This window comes from Poecilia latipinna, unplaced genomic scaffold (assembly GCF_001443285.1).
Source record: "Poecilia latipinna isolate Pla-1442-1.1 unplaced genomic scaffold, P_latipinna-1.0 Scaffold1275, whole genome shotgun sequence".
In the NCBI taxonomy this organism is placed as follows: Eukaryota; Metazoa; Chordata; class Actinopteri; order Cyprinodontiformes; family Poeciliidae; genus Poecilia; species Poecilia latipinna.
The window spans coordinates 33,389-49,482 of NW_015113891.1; the positions used below are offsets into that span (position 1 = coordinate 33,389).

At 38.4% G+C, this 16,094-nt stretch overlaps 4 protein-coding genes across 6 annotated transcripts in view; 3 read left to right on the forward strand and 1 right to left on the reverse strand.

Annotated features, from left to right (window-relative positions):
- The window catches only part of LOC106961181 (nectin-4-like), a 31,695-nt gene extending 21,788 nt beyond the window's left edge, over positions 1 to 9,907 (forward strand). For 2 of the 3 annotated variants that reach the window (XM_015054729.1, XM_015054730.1), the window contains exons 7-12: positions 1,557 to 1,725; positions 1,912 to 1,987; positions 2,226 to 2,285; positions 3,017 to 3,217; positions 3,930 to 4,568; positions 8,371 to 9,907. In XM_015054729.1, the coding sequence (XP_014910215.1) occupies positions 1,557 to 1,725; positions 1,912 to 1,987; positions 2,226 to 2,285; positions 3,017 to 3,217; positions 3,930 to 4,208 (785 nt within the window). In that variant the 3' untranslated portion in view covers positions 4,209 to 4,568; positions 8,371 to 9,907. The remainder of the gene's footprint in view (positions 1 to 1,556; positions 1,726 to 1,911; positions 1,988 to 2,225; positions 2,286 to 3,016; positions 3,218 to 3,929; positions 4,569 to 8,370) is intronic. The other variant, XM_015054732.1, reaches the window with a different exon arrangement.
- On the forward strand, positions 4,624 to 9,907 carry LOC106961175 (uncharacterized). Its single transcript, XM_015054723.1, has 6 exons — positions 4,624 to 4,683; positions 5,322 to 5,527; positions 5,714 to 5,789; positions 6,028 to 6,087; positions 6,819 to 7,019; positions 7,732 to 9,907. Exons 1-6 carry the CDS (start codon positions 4,624 to 4,626, stop codon positions 8,008 to 8,010), a joined length of 882 nt encoding a protein of 293 aa, XP_014910209.1. The 3' UTR covers positions 8,011 to 9,907.
- A 1,213-nt stretch (positions 9,908 to 11,120) lies between these two features.
- Positions 11,121 to 13,366, reverse strand: LOC106961182 (zinc finger protein 768). Its single transcript, XM_015054733.1, has 2 exons — positions 12,863 to 13,366; positions 11,121 to 12,197 (listed from the first exon to the last, which is right to left on the reverse strand). Exons 1-2 carry the CDS (start codon positions 13,161 to 13,163, stop codon positions 11,305 to 11,307), a joined length of 1,194 nt encoding a protein of 397 aa, XP_014910219.1. The 5' UTR covers positions 13,164 to 13,366; the 3' UTR covers positions 11,121 to 11,304.
- An 826-nt stretch (positions 13,367 to 14,192) lies between these two features.
- tesk2 (testis associated actin remodelling kinase 2) overlaps positions 14,193 to 16,094 on the forward strand; it is a 42,405-nt gene continuing 40,503 nt past the window's right edge. The window contains exon 1 of the mRNA XM_015054728.1: positions 14,193 to 14,647. The gene's annotated coding sequence lies outside the window, so the exon portion shown is untranslated. The remainder of the gene's footprint in view (positions 14,648 to 16,094) is intronic.

Consider the following 16,094-nt stretch of genomic DNA (forward strand, 5'->3'; position numbering starts at 1 on the left):
CTAAGCCAGTGGTTCCCAAACTTTTTCTCCTGCGCCCCCCCCCCCCCAGTGGTTTCCAAACATTTTCTGGGCCCCCCCTTATGGATTATAAATGGCTGTCTGGTTGAACGACGTGTGGGAGGGGGGGAGAGAGGATTCTTAGAGAATCCCTGTCCCTGTCCCTGGGGTGGGGGGGAGGGAATCGACTTTTTGGGGGGCAAAATGAACATGGACAACATCAGTAGCCTACAGGTTACTAGCTAACAAGATTAAGGTGCTGTATTGGTATTAGCTAGTCATCTTTTAGCTAACATTACCTGCATCCAGCAGCTTTACTCAACTCAGTCGGTTAGTTTTGGAGAAAAACTGTGAAAGGTTCTTTGCGTTTTGCTGGTTTGCTGCCATGATTCTAACACACCTGCTGTGCGTAGCTCCGCACAGCAGCAGCAGGCCTCCTTCACTGCCGCACAGGTATAAACCCTGTGCGAGTGTCGTAGCGTTCATGTTGCGTTTAAAGGTGGCTCGGAAAAACAGGTTACCATATGTTAACAACGGATTAAGCAGTTTTAACTAATGATAAAAGTGACAGAGGACACAGATATGGGAAGTGTGGAAGCCCCGACTGTATCAAATTGACAGAGGAATAACAGAGTTGGCCAGTCTAAGGTTAAAACCGCGTACAGCGCGTACAGCGCGTACAGTGTTCATGTTTTGTTTCATCCAGGCGGCTTCCCGCGCCCCCACTGTAATGGCACGACGCCCCCCCTAGGGGGCGCGCCCCACAGTCTAGTCTATTTCTAGTTGAAGTCTAGAAATAAATCCAACTAAGAATCCGTTCACAGATGATACCAATCAAAGACACAAGGTGGTTCTACAAAGCGTTGAGGAGGCTAGAAACAAATGTTTGCCACATTTTTCTTCACATGTGTTGCTCTGTCCATCTACAATCCTGATAAAGTACATTTCATTGTGTGGCTCCAATGTGAGGAAATATGAAAAAGATCAACCACTACATACACACTGCCAACAGTAAAACACATGGGACATGGGACTCTCTGCTTATGAGCAGAAACGAAGGCAAAACTTGTCATGAACTAGAGGGTTAAAGGCTTTTGACAAACTTATAAGAAGTGAAGCATGTTAATCCATGTCATTCAAGGCCAACAAATCCATTTAAAAAGCTGCAGTGAAAGCAGTAATGATATGTAACGCCCTGAAACCAAATGAATGAGGAGACAGAATGTTATTCCAGTAAAAAATATTATTTAAATTGATTATTTATAAACTACTCAAGCATTTCAGGTTGGATGTAGAGTTTAGAAATGGGGCAATATTTAACAGATTGAGACTAATATCTATTGGTACAAAATAATTTTAGTTAAAAATATGACACTGATTTGTCTTTAATATGTACAGTTTTTCAGAGCAACATTAATCCGAAGCCTGTTTTGAATTTGAATTTATTGTTTTGTCACTGTACACATGTACAATATTAAATAATTTAAATGTATATAAACACACACTGATAAAACTGGTGCAGGTGAGAATTGTTAACCGCTTTGACTTTCTCCTGACAGAGCCGCGGAACCTGCCGCTGCAGAATCTGCCGCAGCAAAGCCTGGTGCTGATTATTGTTTGCGCCGTGGCCGGCGCTTTGTTTCTGGTGCTGCTCGTCGTGATTCTGGTCGTCAAACGCCGCCATCTGAGAAAAACCAAAAAGCTGAAGATGGAGCTCCAGGAAACAAAGTGAGCTGTGCCAGGTTTTCTTTAGTGGAGTGAGAAACTAAATGAGGCTTTCACCTGAAGCTCAAGCGGTGATGACAGATTGGCTGTTAAACGTTTGGTTTCGAGTGCTTAACTTGTCACATTCTCAGACACGCTTTATTCCATAAATCCTCTAAATAGGCTCGTTTTGTTTGTTTTCTTTTCTAGGGACGAAATTAGCACTCTCTCAAGACAAGCCTCCTTCAGGAGACTGAACTCAACCGGCTCAGTTTCACGAATTCAGGTATAAAAAAAACACCTGGTACCTCAGAGATCAGAGACGAACCTCAGGTTGGCACTCGGGTCCGGTTTGGGTGGAGCTGTTTAAGTCCGCAATTACAGTTTGCTGCAGCTTCAAACAAATCAGACTAAACCATGATGGAGTTCTGCTGTACATGAAACTCAGAGTGAATTGCTTTAATTTTCTGCACTTATGTTCACTAATTTTTATATATACTAAATATTTTCTCTATATTTTGCAGCCTGAAGATTATGCCTTACTCAGAGTAGACAGCCGCACTAAATACAGCCAGATGTCTCTGGTGAGTTTGAAAAAAATCTTGATTGGATGAGAAGGAATTAAATCCTGGATTAGCAGGACTCAAAAACGATGTATATTAGTTTCCAATGGATTAGTTACGTTTTAGAGAATGAAATGGTTTGTAAATCACTTAATAATTACACTTCACAGAAAATGCAAAGACAAGCACACATGAGGAAGGAGGAGAAAAGAATCTAAAAATCTCTTTAAGATGGAGAGAAAATCAAGAAATTAGTTTAAAAAATGCAAAATCAAAAGTGCAGTTCCACTGGAAGATTTTTTTCCACTTATAAAATGGGGAAAATGTCTTGTTTTAAGTGAAAAAAAATATGCCATCGGGACTAGAAGTTTTTAATCAATATTAAGGAATTATTGACGTAAAACAAACCAGTATATCACGCTGAAAAGTTACTTGTAGATTAGTTTTATCTTAATTTACGTGTAAAAAGATATTTGTAGACCAAAAATACTTGGTAAGATTCTGTTTTTGTAGTGCAAACAGCATCATGAATACAGTAAATCAGCCTGAAATACAATAGTGGGAATATTTAAAGCAGGTTTTAACCATTTGTAAATATGCACTATATTTGTGTTGGTCTAATTTACTAAATTTTAATAAAATACATTAAACTTTGTGGCTTTAACATGACAAAATGTCAAGCTTAAGACAAATAAATACTTCTCCAGGTTGCTGGATGTTTACTAAAAAACTTCCACCTCCCTGTTTTGCAGGAGCCCTCCCACTATCACGGCAGCCAGTCCACTCTGGGTGGGAGGTGGGGACCCACAGTAGAGGTGCCACGGGACGAATACGGGCGTCCCGTCGTCTGGACCGAAGACAGAGAGTGCCTGAGAGCCGTAGAGATGAACAGGGAGAAGGAGGAGCGCAGGAAACGGGTGGAGTCGTTTGTGAAGAACAGCAACATGTCGCTGGTATGCGTCAGCGCCTGAGTGGCTAGGCGTGATGTAGCTTTGTTTGCAATGTGATGGTTTGTTTATGTTTTCAATGTGGTTTCATAGAGATGGAGGAGAAACAGAAACAAACAAAAACTGGTAGTCAGATTTTTTTTTTCCTGTGGAGGAAACTGAGTCCACTTTTCTTTTTAGGAGAAATTAAATTGAGCTACAGCGTGGTTTTCAAGTCTCTTTAGGTCAAACTTTCACTTTGTAAGTGACATTGCTTGCTAATGTGCTTTTGATTTTTTCTTTTTTTGCGACATTTTAAAAGCTTGCTCACTACTTGAGTGGCAATTCAATGGAAACAGCTGTTGACTTTGCTTCTCATCTGTTTTTACATTTCTTTATATCTGGGCATGATGGTGTTGCTTTTGAGATCTTTAGTCTTCTTCATGTTGCCCAACAGCATCTATTAAAGTTTAATTACACTGGTCAGGCAGTAGTCAGGCCTGGTGTGTGACTAGTGGAACTGAATCAGAAAATGTGGTGAATCACAGTTAATTCATTAGCAATGAGAACGACTAAAAGCACAAGAAACTAGAAATGCAACCAGTTATAACGGGTTCCTCACCTGATGAACTGTGATTTTCACAGTCAAGCTAAGCTGTGTCTTTTCATCACTTCCTTTAAGCAGAAGAAATAATAGAACTAATGGAACAAATGTAACTTGTTTTGCTTTTTCCTTCAGGATTCAGGCCTTCCTTCATCACTGGTTCCCCTGAAGGTCCAGCAGGACGATGGTAACGGTCATAAAGAGTCGGACCTGGGTCACCTACAGGAAGACGACTCGGTCGTTGAATCCTCCACAACAGAGGAACATGAGGATGACGAAGGGAGACGTCGGCATCATCTTGAGGGAACTCTCAGTAAAATGTTTTATGAAAGCAATGGGGTCCTCAGGCCCAGAGAGAATCCCAACGCCATTCTCCTGCCCAGCCAAAATTATTACAAACCACAACTTATCTAAACCTCTGACTTTCTTCCATAACTGGAAATGAGAAAAGCCTGTCAGCATTTCTGCTCTGACAGAGACTTTTATTTTGAAAAAACAAAGTATTTAACTACTATGGACAGAATGCCAACAAAGACTATTTTATTTGTTTTTTGACCTCCTAAACTTCTATTCTTACTTTGCAATAACAAGAACCTTTTAAAATATTTTGGGGATATTTTTGTGCCATTTACTAAAAGAAGAGAGCTTCCTCGACTCTGGAATCATTGAATCTTCGAAGATCTACAGAAACTGGAGACGTTTCCTCTAATTAAATTTAGAGGTCCATGAATGGGCATCATAATTTGGAAATAATAGCATGAGGCCAACCGGTAGGTGTGGGAACCTTNTTGAAGTCTAGAAATAAATCCAACTAAGAATCCGTTCACAGATGATACCAATCAAAGACACAAGGTGGTTCTACAAAGCGTTGAGGAGGCTAGAAACAAATGTTTGCCACATTTTTCTTCACATGTGTTGCTCTGTCCATCTACAATCCTGATAAAGTACATTTCATTGTGTGGCTCCAATGTGAGGAAATATGAAAAAGATCAACCACTACATACACACTGCCAACAGTAAAACACATGGGACATGGGACTCTCTGCTTATGAGCAGAAACGAAGGCAAAACTTGTCATGAACTAGAGGGTTAAAGGCTTTTGACAAACTTATAAGAAGTGAAGCATGTTAATCCATGTCATTCAAGGCCAACAAATCCATTTAAAAAGCTGCAGTGAAAGCAGTAATGATATGTAACGCCCTGAAACCAAATGAATGAGGAGACAGAATGTTATTCCAGTAAAAAATATTATTTAAATTGATTATTTATAAACTACTCAAGCATTTCAGGTTGGATGTAGAGTTTAGAAATGGGGCAATATTTAACAGATTGAGACTAATATCTATTGGTACAAAATAATTTTAGTTAAAAATATGACACTGATTTGTCTTTAATATGTACAGTTTTTCAGAGCAACATTAATCCGAAGCCTGTTTTGAATTTGAATTTATTGTTTTGTCACTGTACACATGTACAATATTAAATAATTTAAATGTATATAAACACACACTGATAAAACTGGTGCAGGTGAGAATTGTTAACCGCTTTGACTTTCTCCTGACAGAGCCGCGGAACCTGCCGCTGCAGAATCTGCCGCAGCAAAGCCTGGTGCTGATTATTGTTTGCGCCGTGGCCGGCGCTTTGTTTCTGGTGCTGCTCGTCGTGATTCTGGTCGTCAAACGCCGCCATCTGAGAAAAACCAAAAAGCTGAAGATGGAGCTCCAGGAAACAAAGTGAGCTGTGCCAGGTTTTCTTTAGTGGAGTGAGAAACTAAATGAGGCTTTCACCTGAAGCTCAAGCGGTGATGACAGATTGGCTGTTAAACGTTTGGTTTCGAGTGCTTAACTTGTCACATTCTCAGACACGCTTTATTCCATAAATCCTCTAAATAGGCTCGTTTTGTTTGTTTTCTTTTCTAGGGACGAAATTAGCACTCTCTCAAGACAAGCCTCCTTCAGGAGACTGAACTCAACCGGCTCAGTTTCACGAATTCAGGTATAAAAAAAACACCTGGTACCTCAGAGATCAGAGACGAACCTCAGGTTGGCACTCGGGTCCGGTTTGGGTGGAGCTGTTTAAGTCCGCAATTACAGTTTGCTGCAGCTTCAAACAAATCAGACTAAACCATGATGGAGTTCTGCTGTACATGAAACTCAGAGTGAATTGCTTTAATTTTCTGCACTTATGTTCACTAATTTTTATATATACTAAATATTTTCTCTATATTTTGCAGCCTGAAGATTATGCCTTACTCAGAGTAGACAGCCGCACTAAATACAGCCAGATGTCTCTGGTGAGTTTGAAAAAAATCTTGATTGGATGAGAAGGAATTAAATCCTGGATTAGCAGGACTCAAAAACGATGTATATTAGTTTCCAATGGATTAGTTACGTTTTAGAGAATGAAATGGTTTGTAAATCACTTAATAATTACACTTCACAGAAAATGCAAAGACAAGCACACATGAGGAAGGAGGAGAAAAGAATCTAAAAATCTCTTTAAGATGGAGAGAAAATCAAGAAATTAGTTTAAAAAATGCAAAATCAAAAGTGCAGTTCCACTGGAAGATTTTTTTCCACTTATAAAATGGGGAAAATGTCTTGTTTTAAGTGAAAAAAAATATGCCATCGGGACTAGAAGTTTTTAATCAATATTAAGGAATTATTGACGTAAAACAAACCAGTATATCACGCTGAAAAGTTACTTGTAGATTAGTTTTATCTTAATTTACGTGTAAAAAGATATTTGTAGACCAAAAATACTTGGTAAGATTCTGTTTTTGTAGTGCAAACAGCATCATGAATACAGTAAATCAGCCTGAAATACAATAGTGGGAATATTTAAAGCAGGTTTTAACCATTTGTAAATATGCACTATATTTGTGTTGGTCTAATTTACTAAATTTTAATAAAATACATTAAACTTTGTGGCTTTAACATGACAAAATGTCAAGCTTAAGACAAATAAATACTTCTCCAGGTTGCTGGATGTTTACTAAAAAACTTCCACCTCCCTGTTTTGCAGGAGCCCTCCCACTATCACGGCAGCCAGTCCACTCTGGGTGGGAGGTGGGGACCCACAGTAGAGGTGCCACGGGACGAATACGGGCGTCCCGTCGTCTGGACCGAAGACAGAGAGTGCCTGAGAGCCGTAGAGATGAACAGGGAGAAGGAGGAGCGCAGGAAACGGGTGGAGTCGTTTGTGAAGAACAGCAACATGTCGCTGGTATGCGTCAGCGCCTGAGTGGCTAGGCGTGATGTAGCTTTGTTTGCAATGTGATGGTTTGTTTATGTTTTCAATGTGGTTTCATAGAGATGGAGGAGAAACAGAAACAAACAAAAACTGGTAGTCAGATTTTTTTTTTCCTGTGGAGGAAACTGAGTCCACTTTTCTTTTTAGGAGAAATTAAATTGAGCTACAGCGTGGTTTTCAAGTCTCTTTAGGTCAAACTTTCACTTTGTAAGTGACATTGCTTGCTAATGTGCTTTTGATTTTTTCTTTTTTTGCGACATTTTAAAAGCTTGCTCACTACTTGAGTGGCAATTCAATGGAAACAGCTGTTGACTTTGCTTCTCATCTGTTTTTACATTTCTTTATATCTGGGCATGATGGTGTTGCTTTTGAGATCTTTAGTCTTCTTCATGTTGCCCAACAGCATCTATTAAAGTTTAATTACACTGGTCAGGCAGTAGTCAGGCCTGGTGTGTGACTAGTGGAACTGAATCAGAAAATGTGGTGAATCACAGTTAATTCATTAGCAATGAGAACGACTAAAAGCACAAGAAACTAGAAATGCAACCAGTTATAACGGGTTCCTCACCTGATGAACTGTGATTTTCACAGTCAAGCTAAGCTGTGTCTTTTCATCACTTCCTTTAAGCAGAAGAAATAATAGAACTAATGGAACAAATGTAACTTGTTTTGCTTTTTCCTTCAGGATTCAGGCCTTCCTTCATCACTGGTTCCCCTGAAGGTCCAGCAGGACGATGGTAACGGTCATAAAGAGTCGGACCTGGGTCACCTACAGGAAGACGACTCGGTCGTTGAATCCTCCACAACAGAGGAACATGAGGATGACGAAGGGAGACGTCGGCATCATCTTGAGGGAACTCTCAGTAAAATGTTTTATGAAAGCAATGGGGTCCTCAGGCCCAGAGAGAATCCCAACGCCATTCTCCTGCCCAGCCAAAATTATTACAAACCACAACTTATCTAAACCTCTGACTTTCTTCCATAACTGGAAATGAGAAAAGCCTGTCAGCATTTCTGCTCTGACAGAGACTTTTATTTTGAAAAAACAAAGTATTTAACTACTATGGACAGAATGCCAACAAAGACTATTTTATTTGTTTTTTGACCTCCTAAACTTCTATTCTTACTTTGCAATAACAAGAACCTTTTAAAATATTTTGGGGATATTTTTGTGCCATTTACTAAAAGAAGAGAGCTTCCTCGACTCTGGAACCATTGAATATTCGAAGATCTACAGAAACTGGAGACGTTTCCTCTAATTAAATTTAGAGGTCCATGAATGGGCATCATAATTTGGAAATAATAGCATGAGGCCAACCGGTAGGTGTGGGAACCTTGGTGCGCACCCTCTGGTGTCCAGTTCAATGTGCCAGCTATAAACCTAGCTTCATTTGTCTGTACTGTCAATTTTACTTGTACATAAAAACCGTATTTAAAATAAACAAACCACGTTTAGCCTGGTGGGAGCAAGTTAAGCCTGGTGGCCTGCCAGGCTTATAATAAATACACCAGGGGAAACCTTGCAGTACCTTAGTGCCTGAAATGCAATATTAGTGTGTATTTCTAATAAGAACTAACCTTGACATCAGTGGTAGTTTATGTGAGCAAAATGGCTCTTTGTCCAGAGCGTCATAGCAGCATGGGGCAGCACCGACACTCCAGAGAGAGAAAAGAAACAGTTATGTCAGTTTTACCTCCAACAAGTTTTCTATTGGTTATTTTCATGTTTAGTAAATGGGAATTGGGCTCTTTCTTATGTTTTACACAATGAAGGCACTGCAGTCAAAATGGCCGAGCACAAGAAGTGGATGATTAAATGGCTAAAAGTTAAAAGGTTTATTAAATTATTTATCAAGGAAGCTGGAATATTTAATTTGCTCTGATCTAGAATCTGAACCGTTAGTGGCCAAACTTGAGCTGGATTGTTCTACGCAGATTAAAGATTTGCTAAAACATAATTTTAGGTTTATTATTCTGTTCCTCTATTCCAAAATTTGGGATTTCTTATACTTTCTATAAGTAGGTTGATTTTTCGCCCCGCTCATTGACTGGTTCAATGTTTCCGACCAGATCTAGCTGAAAATCAATAAGCACTTAAAAACTATTACATTTACCTAGAGTTAAATGTGTTTTTCACTTACGTCTTTGCATCAAAATGAAAATAATATTAAAAATAGGTGGGATTTATGTAAAAAAATAAAGTAATATTAGAGTAATTTTAGCAGAAGTTGGAGTAATTATTGCTTTTCTGTTTTAAACTAAAACAGAGACAATGTTTTACTTTTTTTGTGTAAATACTCAGATATGATAATCTCATGCTGGCCCAAGCCTATAGAGTTTACTATACTTAGTCTTACATAAACTACATTTTTCAATGTATATATTTTGCTAGATTTATATGATCTTTATTGTTTTTCTACGGGTCAAACGGGTTTTGCAGCTCGACAAATTTTACTCATTAAAAAGTCTTTCTTCATTTATGTACAGGATGCATTTTCCCCTGCAGAACAAAAGCAGTGTTACTCACGTTACTATCTGTGGCCATATTGTTATGGCTCACAGGTGTGGCTACATGTGAAACATCAACAGCTACCTGCAGGAACTAAAGCGTAAAGGGAGGAACTGTGATAAAAATGAACACATTTGAAGAAAACTGGCTAAAATGTGGATTTTATTGGACAAAACTGGACTGTAAATGATCACTGATGAGCAGCTGGATGAACTGGACATTTTATTTTGTATGAAGAAACTCTGTTGAACATATTGAGTATTGTTTGTATATGTGTTTTATTGTAAGGAAGTCAAATGTAAATAACTAAGATTTTATTATTAAAATTACAGCATATGGGATTTTAAAAGCAGTCATTGAGAGGCTGTTGAGGTTTATTATGGTTCTGACTTTCATGTATTAATGTTTTCTTTTTCCAGTGATGGGAAAATTAAGCTGTGGTTATAAAGGGACGATGAGAAACGTGAAGGTACACCCAGGAGGCAAAAGTTATTGTTTCGCCCAGGAGATTATATGCTTGGCTGCAGGTTGGGCTGGGAATAAAGCAGGAATAAAGCAGAGAAGATGAACCAGAACAGCTGCTTAGCTGGGTGTAAAAATATAAATAGATGAGTTTCAAACTTCCAAGAAGCTCATTACCGTAAAGGTAATGAGCTTGGCTTAATTTGACACAAAGCTGAAAAGTTTGTTGTAAAATAAAGTTTGTTAAAAAAGAAAGAAAAATTGACATTGGAAAAAAACTTGAAACTGAAAAATTATTTTGAAATTGAAAAAAAGATTGAAACTGACAAAATCTGAAACTGAAAATACCCCTGGAACACAAAAAGCAATTTTAAACATTGTTTTCAACTTCATATTCCTTTTTCAGTTTCAAATTTTATTTTCAATTTCAAATCTTTTTTTCAGTTTTAAATCTTTTAGATTTAATGTTTGTTTCAATTTTTTTCAGTGTATTTTTTTTTCGTCATTTAAACAAACTTTATGGCCTCAATTTACCCCCATACATTTTTAGTTTTATGGCGAAGTTCTGCTCTAATTCAGGACATTTCAGGAATCCCTCAAACCTGACTGATCAGTGAATTGATAAGTGCAGCACTGATAATTTCCAATACATTTACTGATTAACATAAGAAATGCCTTTACAACCACTTGTTCTTAAACTGCTAAACTGTGGGCGACCAAAAATTTACTTCTAGCTAACTTTTGAAGAACAACACAAATCTGTCTTTGGGTTAAGAAACTATGATAATTTTTGAAAAAATCTAAAATAAATTGTAAAACTATTTCAGCTAAAGTTGTGCAGTTTGCACCAAGAATGACCTAGAGCTTTCTGCATGTTCTCCCTGTGCATTTGTGGGTTTTCTCTGGATACTCTCACAGTCCAAAAAATGTTAGGTTATTTGGCTTCCCTAAACTGGCTTTAAGAGTGTGTGTGTGTGTGTGTTTATGTGTGTGTCCATATTCACTTTACTGGTTAAATGAAAAATCTCCAAAGTTAGACCATTTTTTTATTTGATTAATAGTCTAAATAAATTACAAAAATAATTAGTTATAACCCCAAAATGTTTTTCTTAATGAATAAAACGGATGGATATTCAATCACAATAAAATAATTAGTTTTTGTCCTCAAATCCTAAGTTGGTATTGTAAAACCGCTCCACAGTAAAAATTAGCTACAGTATTCCAGTAATATGAAAACACAGTAAATTCTAGCTTTCATCGTCTTCTCTGTATTTGAATTAAAACGTTTTAAGAAAGAGCCTCCTTGTGAGTTCGTTGATGAGTGCGTAGGTTACTCCTCTGGGAAAAACTCTTGCCACACATTTCACACGTGTACGGTTTCTCCCCGGTGTGAATTCGCTGGTGGATCTGCAGGTGGCTGACGCGGTCGAAGCTTTTACCGCAGAACGGGCAGATGTACCATTTCTCCTTGATGCGTCGACTTGCTGCAGTTTTATGCAACTCCGGCTCATTTAAAGCAAACAGACTCCTGTCGGGGTTGAAAGCTGACGTGTTTTTAGTTCGCCATTGTTTTTCTAAAAAGAACCCAACAGCTGTTTCTCTTTCTGCATGGTGTGATGTTTGCTGACTTGGCTGTGATTGGCTGAAAGTCAGGGGAGCGCTGGATTTACTTGAAGCACCTTGAAGCGTCCTGCTGTCCCTCGCGAGCCGATCAGAATGAGCAGCCTCCGCTGAGTTATCGAAGATGTCCAGAGAGTTTTGAATAAGTAAGATTTCTGAGTCCAGATTGTGTGAAAGATGGTTTGGTTCAAAGAAGCAGTCAGAATCATCCTCCGTGTCGCTGTCTCCCACTGAAACAGACACCCAGTGCTGGGTCTCTTGTTCTGGTGCTGCTTCAGCACATCGTTGGAGCCGTTCATGGTGACCCACTGTGCTGCTTCTGGGATTCAAATCCACTTCCTGCTCCACAATCTCAACGTCATCATCCTCTTCCAGCTTCACTACAAATTCCTCATCATCTCTATCTTCGGATTCACAGAGATCTGACTTACGTTGCTTTGCAGCATTCTCCTTTTCTTCCATCTGAACAGGTAGCAGAGCTTCATTATTCCCTGAAGAGTCTGCTTTATCCCGAACGCTCTGATCTGAAGGCAGTGTCTGCACTGATTCTACTGAAAGCCCTGAAATAAAAAAAAGAAAAAGTCATCTTAATGAGAATGAAATGTAAAAGGGAGTCATCTTATTAAGTTTAAGCAACAAAATGAATAATCAACAAATTAAATCAGTTGTACCAGCAACCTGTATATTACAAGAAAATTAATTATCATGTATAGAGCATGTGTTAAACTGTTTCTCACATGAAAAATCCAGATGCATCTAAATAAATTCACTGCAAGTTTAATTTCAGTATTCCAAATCAAAACTGAAGTTTATTTCATTACAACAGAGTGATATACTTCAAGCATTTATGTATGTTAAACTGAATGGCTTACAACTAATAAAAACTCAAAATCTGAATATTACATAAATGCAACAAAATATGAATTTGTAATACAGAAATATCAGTGAATGGAATTACTGAAGTAGGTTAATACAAGTTACATGACTACTAAAATAAATTAAGATTGTTTTAATTCATTGAGCTACAACTGCTCTTACTGTGGTAGCCACAATATTCTGTAATTAAAAAGTGAGTACATAAAATTCCTTGTCATGCATATAGCTGCAATTGCAGAAATATTTTGGGGCCATTATAAAAAGATTTCTGACTTTAATCTAAGCATTTAGAGGCAGAATACTTGGATTTTTCCAATGGTCCATCCAGTGTTTTAGCTGCTGTTCCTACCTTCGCCGGCAGGTGGCGGCAGATTATTTTGCTGCTCTCTCCTTGGTAAAGATGTGGACTTTGCTGCTTGAGAAAGAGCCGTTAAACGCTCGTTTTCCATTGATACCAGCTTTCTGTTCAGGGCTTTGATTTCGCTCTCCCTCCGAAGAAGCTCCACTTGAACCACAGCGAAACCCTCCTCCCACAGCTTGCTGATTTCCATAACAGCCGCTTTAGCCAGCATCTCCATTATGGAGGTTAGCTTGCTCTGGAAAGCCACACAGTTGTTGTTGTTGCTGCTGCTGCTGCTGCTGTTAGCCATGTTGCTTCGGTTCGCTGGCTAAAGCAACGCCAGTAGGGTTTTACAGGACTTTTATATGCGACAACAAATCCAACAGCAGCAGAAGTTCTCACCTTAAAAGTTCACATTTACTGATTTGAGGCCAAACCATGGATGTGTAATACAATAGAAACAGGAAACGGTCATTAATCACGTGATAAGGATATTCGGCGCTCTTGATTGGCTACAATTTTCTGACCAGGAAAACATTATGAAAGCCAATAGTGCTTCCCATGTCTGTCCACTAGGTGGGGCTGCATTTCCATCTTATTGAAAACAATGTTTTACAAAGAAAAATAATTTTCAGATATATCATTTGTACCTAAGTGTTTTAAACACACAAACAATGACAAATCTTATTCAAATTCCAAATCCAAAATATTTTGTCAACTCCAAAGGAAAATTAACTGTTGTTTTAACTCATATTAATTCAAATTCCTCAAAGAGTTATTGTAGATGGTGTTGACATGTAATGCATGCAGTATACTTGCAACCTAATTACTAGTCTGGAAGGTCACATAATGTTTTACTGCCATTTACCAAAGTTCACTTCTCTCTACTTTAGTGAAGACGTCAACTATTGGCTCTAAAAAGAACTACTCGTCAATCAGTCTATTTATAGAGCGCCTTTAATATGTACAATGTAAGTAACAACAACGAGCATGGTAATAATAAAAACAATGAGTTTAACACGACTAAACATGAAAAAGCAAACTCTGAAAAAAAAATTATAGCTACAGACTGTTTTAATGGTAATGAGCCAGAAGAAGCAGATGTAACACATCTAAGTATAGATTCTAATATTAAGATTAGAGTTACAACTGTCCCTCACAAATAACAAACTAACTAACTAGAAACGTTATTCTGCATTGTACAACGCAGGTATAAATATATATATGGACGGAAAGTTGGAAAATATTCAACTAACAGTGTCTCCCTAATCTTTTAACCAAATTAACTCCCGCTATTTAAACCTTAATTAGCACATTTCCAACTTCTAGCGCGACAAAGCAGCTCGTACGCTGATTGGCTGACAGACGTGCCCTTCCAAAGTGGGCGGAGTCAGAGCAGGGAGACGACGGAGCTGTCAAACACCGACAGTCGTTTGAAATATTATCAGAGGAGCGGATAACAAAACCGCAACACTTTACCAATGTGTAGACTAATTAACGACAGGAGCAAAGTGTTAGATTTTGGTGTTCAACCGCTGGATAAAAGGACTTCTAAGCCGTTGTTGGGAGCAACTTGTTGTTAAGTGCGTGTTTTGCAGGCTCTCCCTCTCAGGCTAATGTGTGTTAGCTCTTCGCTCCGCTTCAGTTTTGTTGACAAAACTAGCCCATTCGCTATCGTTGAGCTAGCTGCCGTGTTTCGGAGTTAGCTCGTCATTTTCTCAGAAATGTATCCGGGTACAGGCATGGAGCCCAGCCCGGACTGTTCCTGGAAACTCCTCCGTGAAATAAGACTAGGTGAGTAAAACTTTGAACACTAACAGGGGAAAACCTTAATAATGGCCACTGCCTCTGGTATTTGTTTACATTTTCCCTCCGAAGTTTGTATTATACGTTTAGCAAATTAACCGAAGTCAATCTAGCGGTGTATGTATTTTACCCACTTGTATAATTGCTGTCATTTACATCCAGGTAGTGACAGGTTTTTACTACACGCCCCGTTAGTTTGTTCATTACTTGTAAGCCATTGAAGATTGACTGGCATGCACACACTTACACATAATGGATGTTTACCACAGTTGATTGCGGTCAGATATCAGACTGCTTTGCTTTTTTGTTTTGTGTGACCTCGCTAAAATGTTTTGCTATTGTTGATTTATGTGTACAGAAGGAACATCTAAAAGATCACTTAAATGTTTAGTGTTTTGCAGACATTGTATGAGGAGAGACAAAAACGCCAAGTGATCAAATTCACTTGGTCACTTGAAAAGACCAAGTGAATTTGGTCTTTTTAAACCAAATTCACTTGATTTATAAAGCACATTTAAAACAAGAAATTTGATTACAGTATTGTTCAGTAATAGAAAAAAATTTACTTATTGCAAAAAAGGCTGAGACACTAGTAATTACAAGGAAACCTAGTGGGAATTAATGTATTTTAAGCAGTTTGTTTTCAAAGTTTGCACTGCTACTGACTAATCCTCAAAGTGTTTGGCATCCCTTTGTAGAAACAGCTGCCATGAAGTGTTGGGATAACTGTTAATGAATATTTTTGCATCACTGTGGAGGAGTTCTGCCCCACTCTTAGTTGCAGAATCGTTTTGATTTGGCTACATTGAAGGGTTTTTAAGCATTTATGCTTGTTTAAGGTCATGCCACATCTTCTCAATCAGATTTAAGTACAGACTTTGACTAGGACACTCTAAAACATTGTATTTCTGAGGTGGACTTGCTTGTGTGCCGTTTCCTGCTGCTCAACCAAAGTGCAGAGCAGCCCCATACCATCACACCACCACCACTGTGTTTCACAGGTCAATATGACCGTTTTCTGAAATGCTATATTGGTTTTATGTCACATTCATCAGGAAACACACCTTCATAAAAAGACACACTTCTGACTCATTGGTCTACAAAACAGTTTTTTGAAAAGTCTTGGAGGTGATTAAGAAGGTTTTGGTAAAAGTGAGAAATGTCCTTGTGTAAGTTTTAACTTTTAGATGAATACCAATCAGTCTGCTAGTTATTGTTAAACCACAACGACTGACCTTGATAGAACTTGGTGAGGCATGCAGTTCTTTACATAAGTTAGTGTTGGAGTAATTTTGTTTGGGCGGCCAGGCCATTTATGGGGTGGTTCAATACTGTTCCATGTGTTTTCCATTTGCGGATAATGGCTCTCGCTGCACTTCACTGGATTCCCAAAGCCATAGAAATAGTTTTGTCACTTGTTTATTGTCCAGGTCTG